The sequence below is a fragment of the Mustela lutreola genome, chromosome 10 (assembly GCF_030435805.1).
Source record: "Mustela lutreola isolate mMusLut2 chromosome 10, mMusLut2.pri, whole genome shotgun sequence".
NCBI classification, from domain to species: Eukaryota; Metazoa; Chordata; class Mammalia; order Carnivora; family Mustelidae; genus Mustela; species Mustela lutreola.
Window position 1 is genome coordinate 34,432,628 of NC_081299.1, and position 15,821 is coordinate 34,448,448.

Genomic DNA, 15,821 nt, shown 5'->3' on the forward strand with positions numbered 1-15,821 from the left:
ATTTTGGTTGGGCTTTGCTTTCAGAGCTAGGAGTACCTGCTATCCTAGACTTGTTAACCATATTCCATGGGCAAATTGCAAAAACCCTTTCAACCTCAGTTTCCTATTTTATATATAAAATAATGATAATATTATCTCCAGAATTAATCTAAGGATTAAATGGGGTTATGTAAAGGCATTTAGTCCTGTTACCTGGCTCTTAGAAGGCACTCAGGGAATGTTAGTTCTCCATCAATTTCCCCCTATTTATCTTTCTGTTCTTGGTGAATTTAAAAAAAAAAATGATAGAAAGAAAAGGGGCACCTGGGTTGCTCATTCGTTCAGCATCTGCCCTGGGCTCAGGTCATGATCCTAGGGTCCTGGGATTGGGCCCCCAGTTGGGCTTCTTGCTCAGAGGGAGGCCTGCTTCTCCCTCTCCCACTCCCCCTGCTTCTGTTCCCTCTCTCACTATCTCTCTCTCTCTCTCTCTCTCTCTGTCAAATATATAAATAAATAAAATCTTTTTTAAAATGATAGAAGATGATTTGGAAAAAAAAAAAAAGAGAGAACTGTAACATAAATACCAGTAAAATTTTTAATTCTTGACTCTGGGTGCTAAACTACGCCCTCTCCACAATCTCTAAAACTTGTAGTTTTATTTATATTTATCTGTTATCTTACTGTTATAGGCAAAGACCCTGAGAAGTATTCCAGGAGCAAAGCAGTAGGTAAGATTTTTCTGGAAAAAGGCAGAGTTTATGAGGAAGCCAGGATCTGGGAGTCATTCAGCTGCTGTGGGTGTCAGCCTTAAAGACTTTAGCCTTAAAGACCATTTACTCTTGGTCACTTTTGGTTCAAGAAAGGAAGAGCACCAAACAATTCATTGAGATCTCCCCGGGCGGGGGGGGGGGTAGCGTGTGATGAGGGGGAAGTGTGAACAAAAGCATGCGCTCTCTGTTGGGTTACCACAATGTCCAGCGACCCCAAGACTTTCCAGCTCTTTCCTGAGGGCCAGCAGGTCTGTTCTTCAGGAGTGCCCTGGTTCTGGACTCCATTTCCCAGAGTCCCTTAGTGCCCTAATGTATTCAGTGCTCAGAGTGCCTGTATGTGTGTGAGTGTGAGAGAATGTGTGCGTGTGTGTGCGTGTGTGTGTGTGTGTGTGTGTGTGTGTGTCTCCGAGTCCCTGGGAGAGTGGAGGCTCATTCACTGATTAGAGCCAGCGCTGAGAGGCAGCACTGCTCCTTCTCTCACACCAACCGAGTCTCTTGATCTGTACATGCAATCCCAGGCAGCTCGCGAACACAAACCCGGGGCCAGCCGCCTACTGCTGCTGCTGCCGCTGCCGCCGCCGCCGCCACCGCTGCCTCCGCCGGCTCTGCGCACCCGGGACTTTTCATGCACCACACTCACTGCCTCCTTCCCTCCGTGTCCTGAAAAGTGCGACCGTTCTCCCAAGGAATTTCCACGGCAAGTATGGAGACCAGAAAGGGGTGTGGATGTGTGCGCGTACACAGAGGGGTGGGTGCGAGGGCGGCGGGTTGCTCGGGAACCTAACTTTCCGGGTCCGTTTCCTAGGGATTTGGGCGGCTCTCCGCGACAGGGGCAGGGACTGGGACCTGGGCTGGCGCGTCTCAGATCTCCGCGACGGTGCCTCCCGGCAACGGTGCCCTGCGCACTCCATGCGCTGCCTCGCTCAAACTTTCCGTCTTGAGTTTTCCTTAATGTGTTTTATTTGGGGGGTGCGAGGGGGAGGGACCATACGCGGGAATCGGACAAGTAGGGAGGGTGAGGGGACAGCCGGGGAAGGGAGCAGGACTTCTTTTTTCCATCTTTTAATAAGCCCCGTACCCACTTTGTTTGGGTCGATGCGGAGATAGCCCTGTAGCCGGGCTCCCCCGCGTACCCCGCGGCGATTTCCGGCAGGGCCCGGCCCGGCGGTGCTCAGTGGGGAGCATGAGACGGCAGGCAGGGTGGGGAAGAGGAGAGCATAGGGAGGAAGGTCCCCACCGTCCCCACACTGCTCGCCACCGGCCCGGTGGGGTACGCGCGCAGCGCTGGAAGCCTCGGGCCCCCGGGTGCTCGGCTCACTTTTTCCCAGCGGGGGCGGGTGTGAAGGGCGTGGAGGGAGGTGGGGGTGGGGTGGGGGGGAGTCGCGGCGCGCAGGAAGGAGGCAGGTGCTGGCAGTGAGGTGGACCGTTCTAAACGCAACCGGTAAACTCCCTGCTCCGCTCGGCTGGACCCGCCTGGCCTTAGAGCAGCCGGACCCGTGGGGGGGTCTCCCGGGATTTTCGGGGTCGGGACTCTAGCCCCGTGGTTCTACGGAGCCGGGCGGGAGGACCGCCGTGTAGACAGCGGCGCGTGGCTCTTTTTATTTTAATCTTAGACCTGCCTTAAACTGAGTAACAATTTCTCTCCCTTCGACTTGAGAACAAAACTTTTCAGCGAGCACGCAGGTCGCTGCAGTCCTGCGGCCACCGCCACCGTGCTCGTCAGCCCCTGCGGAGCGACCTTCTCCGCCCGGGAGCCGGGCCCCGCCACCGCGCTCCCGAGCCTCCGGCCGGCCCCCCTCCCAAGCCCCGGGCTTTTCAGGGCTCGGCCTGGGCGTTTCGCCTTTGTGCTTTGTAAGGGAAAGCCTTTTCTTCCAGGGCACAACAAACTTGGGCGGAGAGCTTCCGTGTGGCCCCCCGGGCGAGGCCGCCCATGGTGGTGAGACCATCAGAGGGGATGCCGGGTCTGTCCTTTGCTCCACGAGCCCCTCCAAGAGCTCGAGGCCCAGGCGGTCCCCGGCCGGCGAGGGCGCGGGGGAGCCCCGAAGTAGCGGGGGCTCCGGCTGCCCGGAGGCAGAGGAAAAGCTCTCGTTTCCCGTTCGGAACGCACTGCTTTTTTGGGCCCTGGCCGCAGGTCCAGCGGAGGGCCAGGGCCCCGGCTCCGAGCCGGGCGCGCGTCGCACCGGGTGGGTGCATGGGGCGGGGGCGCTTGGTGTGGGGTTCAGCCCTGCCTGGCGTGGCCGGACCGGGCCGTCCGGGGTCTGTGGCCTGCGCCGCCTCCCTGCCCCGCGAAGAGCAGGGAGGGAGGACTGGGGCGCGCTTTGCCCGCAATGCCCACCAGCCACGTCTCGCCTCCAGCCCCCGCTCTGGACTCGGCTTGAGGAGCAAAGGGGGGGAAAAAAGGAAAAATAAAGAGAAAAAAGGGCGGGCAGTGAGGAAGCGGCGGGTCAGACTGGAGGGAGCTGAGCGGCCAGGGATGCCCGGCCTCCTCCTCTGCCGGTCTCGGGGGGTTCTTGCCCCAAATGGAAAACGAGCCGAGGGGGGAAGGTAGAAAGAGCGTCGAGGAAGAGATGCGGGAGTCTTACGTTCCCATCCCTCCTGGCCCGCGGAAACCCGGCAAAAGTGGCGTGAGTTCGCTCGCTGCGATCCGGGGCGAGGTGGGGGAAGGCCGAGGACAGGGCGGCGCCGCCCCGCTGGTGACCGACCGGGGCCGGGGCCGGGCGCCCAGCGAGCGGGGACACACACCTGTTCTGCGAGGCTGCGTTGCGTGCGGCGGCCGGACGGCGTAGGCGCGAAAGGCAAAACTCTACCTCCCTCACCCCAGGCCCACAGTCCCGGAACCGGGAGGGCCCGGTTGCCCCGCGCCGGCCCGCATTTATGGGAGCGCCAGAATCCATGAGCCCGGTGGCTGCCCGCCGAAGCGGTGGCGCGCGGCGCGGAGACCCGGGTGACCCGCGGGGCGGGGTTGTTCAGCTGCACGAGGTCCCTGGACTTTGATCGAAGGCAGACTACCCCCAGTCCCTGCCCCGCGGGCCTTGCCCGACTGTGGACCGTGGCTCCTCGCACTTGTCGGTTCTTGCCTGGCCGGCGCCCTGTTTCCCCCAAAGTTACAAGCAGCTGCTTTCGTGCAGAGGTTGTTGGGATCTAAAGTATTCTTTGTGCAGTGGCAGCCGAGAGCTGGGGGAGACGTCAGGCCAAGGAGTGGTGGTCTCGGCGCTGCGTTGGCCCCAAGTTTTTGCAGATTTCGCCTTCACCTCTTCTTCCTCCGTTTTCCCTAAAAGAGTTGGTTTTCCCGGGCTAAGACTCCTCCCGCCTGAATTTTGCACCCGCTTGGCTGAACTGGCAGCCCCGCAGCCCCGCACTCTTGGAGAGGCCGGGTTATTTCGGATTCGCACCCGTTGGCCACGCCGGGCCTGGGTCGGGGCCCAAATCTGGGACCGATACCCGGCCACGTCTGAATTGCAGGCGTTGGCCCCAACCTTTGGAATAGTGTTAAGCTTATGCTTCCTGAGCTCTTGCATATGGTGGTAAAATTTCTGTTAGAGCGGTGTTTCCAAATACCCCCTGGGCATTTGGTGTGCGGGAATTCTCTTCAAGCGAAGAAGTCTGTGAACTTTAAAAAAAAAAAAAATTCTTTCCTGAGTTCTTCACAACCCCCCACTACTCTGGCCCCACTTCCCATTGTTCTTTGCTTTTTAAGTTGCCTGTTAATTTTTTAAAAGTTTATTTATGCAAAGGAAAAATATCGTTTAATTTGTTCTATTATTTTAATTCCTGGCTTTTGGAAACGATTCAGAGACCACAAAAATGTCACCTGTTGTAATAAGCAGAGGAGTGTTGTGTGTGCGTTTTAATTGCCCGCAGAGTCGTAGTTTGGTCGGCGTTCAGAGCCAGGGCTCGGGGAAAGAGAGGCTTTGCAGCTTTTCTTTGTGGCAGTCATTTGCAAGTGGGTTTGGCTCCTAGCGGCAACAGCAGCGCCGCTTCCTTCTACGCGGATCCCAGCGCGGGTCAGGAAGCCCAGACCCTGGACGGGGATGGTTAGAGGCTGGGGTGGGAGATCGCCCACTCTCTGAGACTTTCTTTCTGGCTTTCGGTTTTTCAATGCGAAAGTGGCCAGTTGGCGCCGGAGAGCGCAGAGCGCTGCGCATCAGCCCAGCTCCAGACATTTTCACGTTCCAAACGCCAGTTTCTTCGTTTCATTTGTCTTGGTTCTGGCATGTTTAGCCACGCAATTAGTAATCTCACTAATTATTCAGTTAGCTGGCGTTTTGTAATCACTTTAAACCAGGGTCGGGTGTGTGATTTAACAAACAAACAAACTCCCACACATACGGACCTGAACCAAACCCATCACGTCAAGGATTTGAAAATTTTAAAACTCAATATTTGCTGGTCCCCCCGTCCAACCTCACTGCCTGCCAGACAATTTATTTAGCTTCGTGGATTGATCCCTCCTCCTTGTTTAGTTAATTCAACAAAGACTTTTTGCAATCTGTTTGGAGTTTGTCTGATGCCGTGGAAAAGTAGCTGATGATTTATTTGGTTGCTTTTCGATTTCTGTCTTCAGCCCTTCTTTCTCCTCCTTTCAGCGGGGATGTCAGCTGTTATTACTTCCTATTGATCCCTTTGCAAAGTGAGAAGTGAACTAAAATTAATGTCAATTCCACTGCTCGGATCAATAGCTGGAGTTATTTTAATCTGGATTTGCACGAAGTGCTAAATTAAAAAAAATCAGCATAGAGGCAGAAAAGTAACAGTTACTTACTTTCCCTTTGCCTGGTTCTTTACAGTCACCCAAATGCTCCATCAAGCTGATTATCTTACAATCCATATTTTTTTAATTAAGAGGGTCAGTTAGTTTTCTTATTTTGGGTTCTGTGTTTAAACCCATGACATTTTGACATTGGGAGTGTATTAACTATAGATTTTCATAATGACTGTGGTCTGCTGAAGCCCCATCTATACAAGTTGTTAATGTGAGGAGGGGGTAAGAAAGAAAAGGAAAAAGAAAACACACACACACAGACCCTCCCCCCACAGAGACCAACGCCCACACAGTAGAGTAAAAGAGATGTGGCCTGGAAAAATATTGTTGATTTATTTTCAGTATAATGAAGTTTCAAATGAATAACCAGGTTTGAGTGATTCACCGTGTTCTGTTGGAGTGTCCGGTGCTGTCGCCAGATTGCTAATTTATGAAACTCATTTAACATAATGAGGTGATCCAGGAAGTAAAAATAGAAAGTGAATTCTCTGGGCAATTGGTTATTTGGGGGGAAAACATTCCACCCTTCACCCCCCACCTGCGGTGTATTATGTTTGTCCTTTTCTCCTGCTTGCCTCATGTGATATTGCTTGTTGAGAGACAAGTAGTTAGTTATTTCTGTTATGAAGAGCTGCTTAGAACCCTTGGAACAGCCCTAGACCCACTTTTAGAGCATCCATGTTGTGTGACCATTAATCTGACTTGGAAACAGCCAAGAACAGGATTTCCAGACCAGGCTTGTCAGGCTAACTGGCTGTCCTTGGCAGATCATTCCCTGAGCTGCTATAACTTGACAGGAAAGTTATTTAAAATTTGGAAGAGAGAAAAATCCGTTAATGTGAGATACATAATCTGGTAATTTAGCAATGATGTCTATAAGGAGAGATGCCAAATGAGGAAGCAGTCTGATGGTGTGCACTCATCTTCCCAATTAATAACAGTCATTGACACGTCTGCTACAGGATGAGAAAAGGAAATACTCTCTTTGCACTGCATTAAGCCAAGGGGATTCATCTACAGTTTAACTGAGGCTTCTCTAGTTGAGGGAATATCAAAGATACTCCATTATCTAGGTGTTTTGTGTTTTTTTTTTTTTTTCCCTAAAAGGAGGGGTAAATTCTTATTTGAGCTATGACTCTCAATTTAAAGGTGATAATTTGTAGCAGATGGTGATTTTTGGTTACACTTTGAGTTTCATTAAGTTTCTGTCTAGTGTATATTTTTGAAGCTAATAAATTCTAGTGTTCATCTTATGTTATCCTGACTTTTGATACATAGCCCTTCTCTCACTCCCCCCACCCCCTACTCAAAATAAATTTTGAAATGGAATCAGTGACTATGGAGATGTACAACCTAAATTTAAAAAGGAAATTGAAGGAAGTCTCTCCGAACTCCAGATTTTTCCATGGGCCTTTATCAGACAACAACTGTGACCAGGCCAATAAGCAGAGCAAAATAAGTCAGAAATTTTGTTAACATTTTGCTCCAAATGTTAATGGCAAATTCAAGGCTGTTTACAAATCTACTTAAGAGCGAGTGCATTAGTAACTAAAATTACCGATCCATTCTTTGCTGCCCCTGGAAGACAGCCGCTTCTAGAGAACATATGCCAAAGGCACCCATTATGGTGTTAAATATTGTCAGAGATGCCAGGCATTTTACTGATGAAGGTTTTGTTCCTTCTCAGAAAAGAGAAAACCTGTATGATTAGAGAAGGGTGTGCATCAAAAATAACATTGCACTTCTTTCTGGAAACAGCTTTAAATGATACATGAAGATATGTGTTGATGTATGTGCCAATGTGTGTGATTTATCCACATGTACAATTCATACCGACTAGCATGTACAGATGGTCTAGATGTGCTTGATTTAGGAATTTTTCAGCACCAGGGCGTTGTCAGGGGAGATGAAGAGAGAATGTGTTTGTGGGGGGTCACCTAGGTAGAACCTCGCCTCTGTTTGAACATCAGGCCTGCCATGAGCGGTGTGTGCAGGTGCAAACCCTTTAAAATATAGACCCCACCTAATCTACTGGATGCCTTGGCCTTCCAAAGCTCATTTGCTCAGGGAATATTGTATTTGGAGGTTTTATGATTTTTTTTTCCTTTGCTGGGCTCAGGCGCATTTCACCCGGAACGTGTAGGGACCAAAGTCAGCTACGCGTACATCACAGTAAGTTGTCTATTGATTTTCCTGAATGAAAATGGTCTGATGCTGCTGCCCACTGACTCCTAAAGCCTCTGGTGTCTCTTGCCCGAGCATCTGTAAGCCAGAAGGATGGTGTTTCGATCACTTGGGGTTTCCCTTTTTTTCCTCCCCCTGACCTTCCTCCCCCCTCTTTTCTTCTCTTTGCTGTTTCCGCAGGTCTTAGAAGGGGATGATTCCCCAGTAATATTCCCTGCCCTGATCCAAGGTGCCACTCGGCCTCCCTCCCAGGGAAGACTGCTTCTCGTGTGACACCAGCCACAGAAAGAGACTCCGATGGACTTACACCGGGCAGCCTTCAAGATGGAGAACTCATCCTACCTCCCCAACCCGCTGGCATCCCCAGCACTGATGGTCCTGGCGTCCACGGCTGAGGCCAGCCGCGATGCTTCCATCCCTTGTCAGCAGCCACGACCCTTTGGTGTACCTGTCTCAGTAGACAAGGACGTGCATATTCCCTTCACCAACGGTTCCTACACCTTTGCCTCTATGTACCATCGGCAAGGTGGGGTGCCTGGCACTTTTGCCAATCGTGATTTTCCCCCTTCTTTACTGCACCTCCACCCTCAGTTTGCTCCCCCAAATCTAGATTGCACCCCAATCAGTATGCTGAATCATAGTGGAGTGGGGGCTTTCCGTCCCTTCGCTTCCACTGAGGACCGCGAGAGTTACCAGTCAGCCTTTACGCCGGCCAAGCGACTTAAGAACTGCCATGACACAGAGTCTCCCCACTTGCGCTTCTCAGATGCAGATGGCAAGGAATATGACTTTGGGACACAGCTGCCATCTAGCTCTCCCGGTTCACTTAAGGTTGATGATACTGGGAAGAAGATTTTTGCTGTCTCTGGCCTCATTTCGGATCGGGAAGCCTCTTCTAGCCCAGAGGATCGGAATGACAGATGTAAGTACTTTGGTGCAAGCCTTCCCTATCCCCAGCAAGCCCTGCCTCACAGTAGTGTTCAACAGGTCGGTGGCAGTTTTCATGCTCCGAGGAATAGGGAGGGCTGGCTCCTTCCCACTCAGTGGCTGCAGAGTGCTAACATTTACTTGTCTAATGTCGATGAGCATTGACAGTTCCGGGAGGACATGTTTTCCTGATGGTAGCCAGAGGCAAGTTGGCCTCCAAGCTGCCTCTCCCCAGGGCATGATTGACTTATTCTCTGGGGGCTCAGTCTGGAATGAAGAGCGGTGCCATATGTATACGGGAGCAAATGTCATTTTATTAGAAAGCATAGGTTCCTAGGATATTTGGGGGGCCTGAAGAAACTTGTCCATCCCTCCTCTCTTTGCTGTCCTCATTATATTTCTCTGATCTTGACATTATTTTTTAGCTTTTCCATTGTATCATATCCAGTGGACTCCACGTGATTTTATTTTCCCAACTCTCAGCCCTTGCCCACATCAGGCTATTTTTTCAGAGAAGGACAAAGGTGTCGTCAATCACCATAAAGCATTTCAAACAGCTGTGTTTTCCTTGCGATCGCAAGGCTAGAAAGCTGACTTCTCTTGGGATTTAACAGGTTTGCTGGATGCTTATCCTGGGGCTCACTTTTAGGACTAGACACGGTTGACCTGTGTGACTATTCCATATTTGATGTTCATAACTATTATTAATTTCTGCTTATGGAACAGCTTTCTTGTGTTCTCCCAGTGCCTCGTTGAGCTTTGGTGACCCTTGCTAATAGTTGGAACCAAGCTTTTATTTGGAACTTGTAGACCAGGAGTGCTGAACCCTGCAATCTTCTCCTCTAATAGAATCAGAGAATAATTGTGTTCTGACGCTTTTGGGCTGTGGGTAGGCAGAGCAGTTTTCTTCAAGCCTGGTGAGAATTTATGAACTGAGGGCGTTTTTCCACCCAACCCTTTGTTCTAAAGATTTGCTTCATTTTATTTTCTTAAGAAAACTACATCTGAGGTTTGCTTTCCCCTTTCTTTTTTTTTTTTTTTTTTTGTGCTCCTGTCCTCTCCATAACCACCAACACGAATACCATTTTTTTTCTCTTCTCTTTATGATGCCGAGGAGAGTAATAGAGACATTGCAGCTCTCTCCCCTGTCGGCACTGCTTCCTTAGGCTGTCTCCTTGAATTAGGCACTGTGTTAACTTTCCTGCGCTAAAAGGCATCTGCCTAAACCCAGCGTACCTTTTCAATAAAAGTCATCATAAAATCAACCTGCCTTGTAAATCCATCGCTCTTTGGTTTTGAAATATGTTGCAAGTGTGTCTTTTATGTCAGCGTCTGTAAGCCCAAGACCTCCCCACTTCAGGGAGAAGCTGCTAGCACAAGTGCCCATGTGTTCTCTCACTTCGCTTGGGCCCCTCTTCCGTCATCTCCCCTTGTGGACAGCTGATGCATGCTTTACCATCCTGCTCTCCCAGTATACCTGCAGGACACGCTGGCGTCTTGTGCGTCTGTTGTGTTTTACTTCAGTGCAGTTTTCATTTGTCAGTGGGCAAGCCATCAAGGCCAGCTGTCATCTGACCTCTGGCTAAAGCTGGCCTGGGTGATTCTGCCCCCCTTTTTGCTCCAAATACAAGTCGAAGATGAAATCCTCTCAAACCTAACGTGCCGCCAAGTAACATCTGGAGATCAAGATTCCTTTCTTCTCTCCCAGCGGATCTGGCTGGTCTCTGTTTTTCTCTCTTTTTAGCCCAAACCTGTGTCAGACCCCCAGAGCAGGAGGAAGCTTGTTAGTCAAGTCAGAACTCATAGATGTGGCTATCCATTCCCCCTCCGAGTGTCAAAGCCATAACTCTTCTGTTTGCCTGGTTTGCATTGTGTGGTGGTGCCATTCCCCATGGAGATGGCTCCCTCACACAGGAATACGCCTGGGTGGAGAAAAATTAAATGAGTCTATCTCCCAAAGTGAAATGGAATTCTGACCTTGAAATTAATGAGATTCTGATCAGAAGGGTGAGGAAACTTCATTTCAAATTGTAGTGCTGCCGAAATGGGAACCCTTTCTCCTTTTCTTTGCTTAAAATATTCTTTCTTTCGAGAGTACTTTGTCTTCTCTTTTTTCTCTTACACAAACATAAAACCTATAGGGATGTCTATGAGCATAGGATGTTTGCACACCCACAATATTACCTAGAGTTGCATTAGTGACTAATCTTTAACAAGAAACAAAGGTACCAAGTGAAGAGGAGCCTCTTAGCCTGTGATAGCCCTGGGTTGGTTTCCTTCCTCCTTTTCTTTCCTTAGGGGGCAGAGCAGCCTTCGAAGGATTATACTGGGGAGCGTTTGTGCTTTTGATTTTGAGTTTTTGGAAGGCGGGAGAAACATTTTTCTGTAGGGAAGGGTTGAAGAGGCACTGTGACAAAGTCGGCAGCAGCTTTCTTGGCTCCTGTCATATGCCGACGTGTGTCGGAATATTTATGGTCTGTTTTATGTAAATACATATTTAAGGGCCGTTAGAAGGCCTGATTATTCCCACTAGATGCCTTTCAGGTCCTCCCTACAGAACCGTTTTGAAATAAGTAATATTTCTCAGATAATCGAGTGACCGTGTACAAGACTGCTTCCAAAGGGAGAGCTTAAGGGGCAGCTGGGGCAGTGAGGGGGGATGGGGAGGCCAGAAGAGAGAGGATAGAAAGTGTTCCAAAGAGCAAAGTAATAGATGCAGAGACTTTGGGTCAGATTGCCAAAATTAACCAGGTATATTCTAGTTTTTTATTCTTAAAATTTAGAGTTAATTTCTGATGTGGTTGACTTATTCTTCAGTTCTCTTCTCATAAATAAATTTTTCTCATAAAATGTAAAAAAAAGTCTTAATTAAATACAACAGTAAAACTTCTAAATAGGCACTTAGCTTTAGGGGGTTTTTTCGGGGGTGGGAGCTGAACATGGGTGTGTGTGTGTGTGTGTGTGTGTCCTTAAAGTAGAAGTTTTATGATTGAGTTTTAGGTCAATGAAAAAATCAGTTTTACAATGGAAACACTGACAGTTTTTACTGTCGCAACCACCCCCCTGCTCACACACTGCATCCATATGCAGATATGTTCACATGTGAGCCTGTTTGAAAGAGGGGCCTGCAGACATGGTGTAACGCACACGTGTTCTTTCCTTAAATCTGGGTGCCGATAGGCTTCCTTTTGCGATTAAATATGCATTTTTGTAGACCTAAATTGTAGCTATTTGGGTAAAGTGTTGTCTCTCCTAGTAGATGATTGCCGGTTTGCTTCCCTGTTCACCTACCTGGCATCACAGGTGATTTGTGAGGTAGGTGTTGGGTTCTATGGAAAAAAGAAGCCTTGACTCGGCAGGACTGATTTATTTGCCCTGGAGAAAGGGAGAAGTGTTTTGCGAGAAGCTGTTCATGGAGGATGCGTAATTCCCCAGGAAGGGAACTGAGGTAACTCCTGTTTATTGTCACTCCCTGAACCAGTCTCCAAGGCTTCTTGTCCAGGGAAATGATGCTAAAATTTATGGACCAATTACGAAGAGTCCACGTGTGTCTTACATATGAAGTGTCTTCAGATATGTTTCCCAGGGCTTTTAAAATAAACATTTCCTCATTAAGGAAACTTTACAACAAAAGGGAAGATAAGTATTGTCTGCTGCCTTGTGCTAGAATCTATACATTTATTAGCCCCTTAGCGCCCTGGCTCTTACCATGTGCATTTCCTTGTTGTGCTCTGTTGGCCACCCCTGTGCCCAGATTCCTGCCTGGGTGACGCAGGTGTTTTTGTGTTTTGGGGTGGTGGCGGGGGGGAACCAGCCTGCCAGTCATTCTACTCCGTCAGCCCAAATTGGAGTTGGCTAGTATGCAGGCTCACCAGAGGGCTGAGAGGAACCAGAACTGTCCCAGTTGGAGCAATGACTGGCCGAGGCTTCTGATTCACCTCAGGGACGGGCACTGGGCATTGACCCTGCAGTGGCCCTGTTTCCTTGGCCCTTCCCTGTGTCAGGCAGATTCACAGGTAGGCAGGAAATCGGATGGCTTACAGCAGTTCCTGGATGTTCTATTTTGCTCTCTGTCTTTGATGTATGTGAAAAGTCTTTCTTGAGCCCTGAGTAGGAGATGGTATTTGTACCCGGAGAATGTGTCATGTATCATCGAAGACCCTGTGTCTTAACAGATCAGCTGAGCCCACATACGCCCAAGGACAGTCTGGAATGAGGAGTCCTGGCTACATCATGAGGGTGATATTAAGGGGGATTCTTCCCAAGGGCCCTGGGACTGGAGTGGGCAGGATCCTAAGCTGGGGTTTTAGGAGAATTGCTCTCACTGGGGAAGATGTTTGGGATAGTTGTCAGGTCCCCAGGCTCAACTTCTGGATTGTAGCTGGAGCAGATGACCACAGTGGAAGGGCCAGAAGATCGCCAGGGGAGATGGGTCAGATGGCTCCTTCCATACCCACTGCCCACACGTAGCCCAGTTATCCCTCAGCTGCTCCCCGATTTCTCCCGCAGCCCCTTTTCTCCTCTCTCCAGGGGTGGAGGGCAAGAACTCCTGTAATGTGTGGTTGTTTCTGGTTGTTCACTCCCAGCACAGTCATGGAGACTCCTTTTCATGCTGCCGGGTTTAATTGTCTTGTTGGGATAAAGAAATGTTTGCACAGCTAAAGTGGGGCCGGGCTGGACGGGAGCAGTCCCTGATGGCTGCAGAGCCATCTGGCCTGGCTTGGCTTGGCTCAGCGCGCCGCTCGCCCGCCGCCCGCCCGGCGGCTGGGCTCGCTCCCGCTCTCGCTCTCTTCCCCCGTCCTCGCTCCACGCCGCGCCGCTCTGGTCGGCGGCTGCCTCCTCGCGCGGCCGGAATGCCTAATCACCATGGTGAGAAAACGGACACCGCAGCCGTCCTCCCTCCTCGCCTCGCGCCCTCCCTCCCATCAATTGTCATGCAGAAGTGATCCGGGCTGCCGTTTCCTCGCGGCCGCCAGCCAGCCCCTCGCCGCTCCCGGCAGAAGGGTGGCTGGTAATTGATCGTTTGGGGGAGGGGGCGCGGAGAGACGCGAGGCCCGGCCAGGGGAAGGAAGGACCACAGAGCGGGCACCGTTGGCCTCCTTGGAAAGGACCCACCCTGGGAAAGGACCCCCCAGCCTCCGCCACCGAGATGGTTTTCAAGTGGTTTCAGAAATGTTGGCGACCTCGCCGTCGCTCGGCTGGACTCGGAGGCTGCGGGAGAACTCCGGGCGCTGCCCCAGGGCCGGGCGAGACCCGCGCCGACGCCGCCGACGCCGCCGCCGCCGCCGTCGTCTGCGGCCGGGACCCGCGGGCCGGCCTGGTCCCCCACCCCCGCCCCGCCCCGCCCTCCACGTACCGCGGCCCCAGGTCGCACTAGGAACCGAGCCCTGGGTCGGTTTCCTGTGCTGTCGTCTCAGCCGCAGAGGGAGTGTGGGGACGGGGTGAGGACAAGGGAGTGAGTGTGACTCCCCCGGGGGGGGGGTACGCCCACGCGGGGGTCTGGCTGATGGGGGACGGGGCGGGAGGTGCAGGTGAGCGCGTGGCTGTCTGAGGAGGCGAGGGGACCCCGCGCGGGCGGCCAGCGCGCGGCGAGGAGGTGGGGGGGGCGAGGGGAGGGAGGAGGGCGTGGGGGAGGGCGCGAGGGCGCGTCCAGGAGGACGGACGTGTGTACACGCGCATCTGGTGCTAGCATTTCCCTCGGCAGCCGAGGACTTTGAGGTTTCTCCTGTAGATTCGAAACGTTTCCCCGTCTCGCTTTTTAAATTTGTAAAACGTTCCAGGGAATGTTTCCCAAGTCCTGGGGTTCGTGAATCCGCAGGATGGCTGGTTTTCGGGCGAGGCGAGTCTCGGTCGCCTTGGACCGTCTGAGGCTCTCAGCCAGCACAGCGGGGCTTGTTAAAGTCCGGGCAATTTCTGGAACTCTTCCCACGGGAAGTTTTCCGGGGCTGCCTTCCGGTCAGCGGCCCCAGGTTGATTATTTGGTGGCCCTTTTTTATGTGAAAACAAAAAACACACATTGTATCCTAATAACAAAAGTTGCTCTCCGTCCCTATCCCCTTTCCTCATTAGGCAGAAGAGGAAACTGAAAAAATAGAATTATATTTTTATATTAGTTTTTCTTATTTTTCACCCTTGTTAGCTACATCCATCTGGTTAATAAATATTAGCACACATTGAAATGTATTATTTGTAAATACTCGGCAGCTGGAGTGACAATACATTTAATAGAGTTATATATTCATAATGGTTTTTCATTTTTTTAAGTCTTATTAACCACGTCCATCTGGTCAATAAATATCAGCGTCCATGTTGGAATGTACTCTTTATAAATACTTGGGATTTGGAGTGATGATACATTTTAAGTGTAAAACCCACACAATTGTAACACCAAAATTACAGTAATCTTTGGATTTGAATATTCTCTTCCAACAGTTTAACAGCATTTCCCAGTGCCATTTCCCCCCCTAACGACAGATGAACTGCAGACTTGAGGATAACTTATTGCCCTATAGCAGCTAAAATGCCTTCACGTTTAAAAAATACCATTTAAATTGTGACGTTTGTGGCTGAATAGAAACTGCAAGTCTGTGCTGTGGGTGGGAATTTGTAAATATCTCTTTCTTTGGGCAAGGAGGAGAATTTTCTGCAAAAAAACTTTGACTTATTTAGTCTCTCTCTTAGGCCTTTTCCAGGAAAAGATCCTGATTTGGGACTATGGGTTTAGGCCTGGAGAAATGATAGGCTGTGGTATGAATAAGTAAACCTGTCAGATGCTGAGTAAACAGGAGGAATTCATTCCCTTCCATTTTTTACCCAATGGGTTAGGTTTTTCTATAATCTTAAGCACAGTTTAGTTTGAGTACTAAAAAAATTTGCAGGGACATTGGTGCCAATCCCATCGACAGGTTCAGTGTTAGTTGAGTATTGAATAAATTAACGGTGGTGATTATAACCTAATTTTTCTCCCAAGTTTTCATCTGTTTGCCACTCTTTGGCATTGCACTGAGTAATATCTATTAGACTATTCTATCCCAAAGGTGTAGAGGTTGGAGAGAAGAAAAGAAGAATTTATTTACGCCTTGAAGCTTAATAATGACAAAAGTAGGTAGGAAGTTTTTCAAGAGATATGTGAAATTGCCTTTCTCAGCTATAAACGTATTGATTATTTGGGGTACCAAAAGAATCCTTCCTAGCTTAAA

The 15,821-nt window shown here is 50.1% G+C and overlaps 1 protein-coding gene across 4 annotated transcripts in view; it reads left to right on the forward strand.

The window, feature by feature from the left end:
* The first annotated feature begins 1,204 nt into the window (after positions 1-1,204).
* RNF220 (ring finger protein 220) overlaps positions 1,205-15,821 on the forward strand; it is a 224,438-nt gene continuing 209,821 nt past the window's right edge. The window contains exons 1-2 of one of the 4 annotated variants that reach the window (XM_059135535.1): positions 1,205-1,446; positions 7,876-8,617. In XM_059135535.1, coding sequence (XP_058991518.1) covers positions 7,993-8,617 — 625 coding nt within the window. In that variant the 5' untranslated portion in view covers positions 1,205-1,446; positions 7,876-7,992. The remainder of the gene's footprint in view (positions 1,447-7,875; positions 8,618-15,821) is intronic. The other 3 variants (XM_059135536.1, XM_059135537.1, XM_059135538.1) reach the window with 3 other exon arrangements.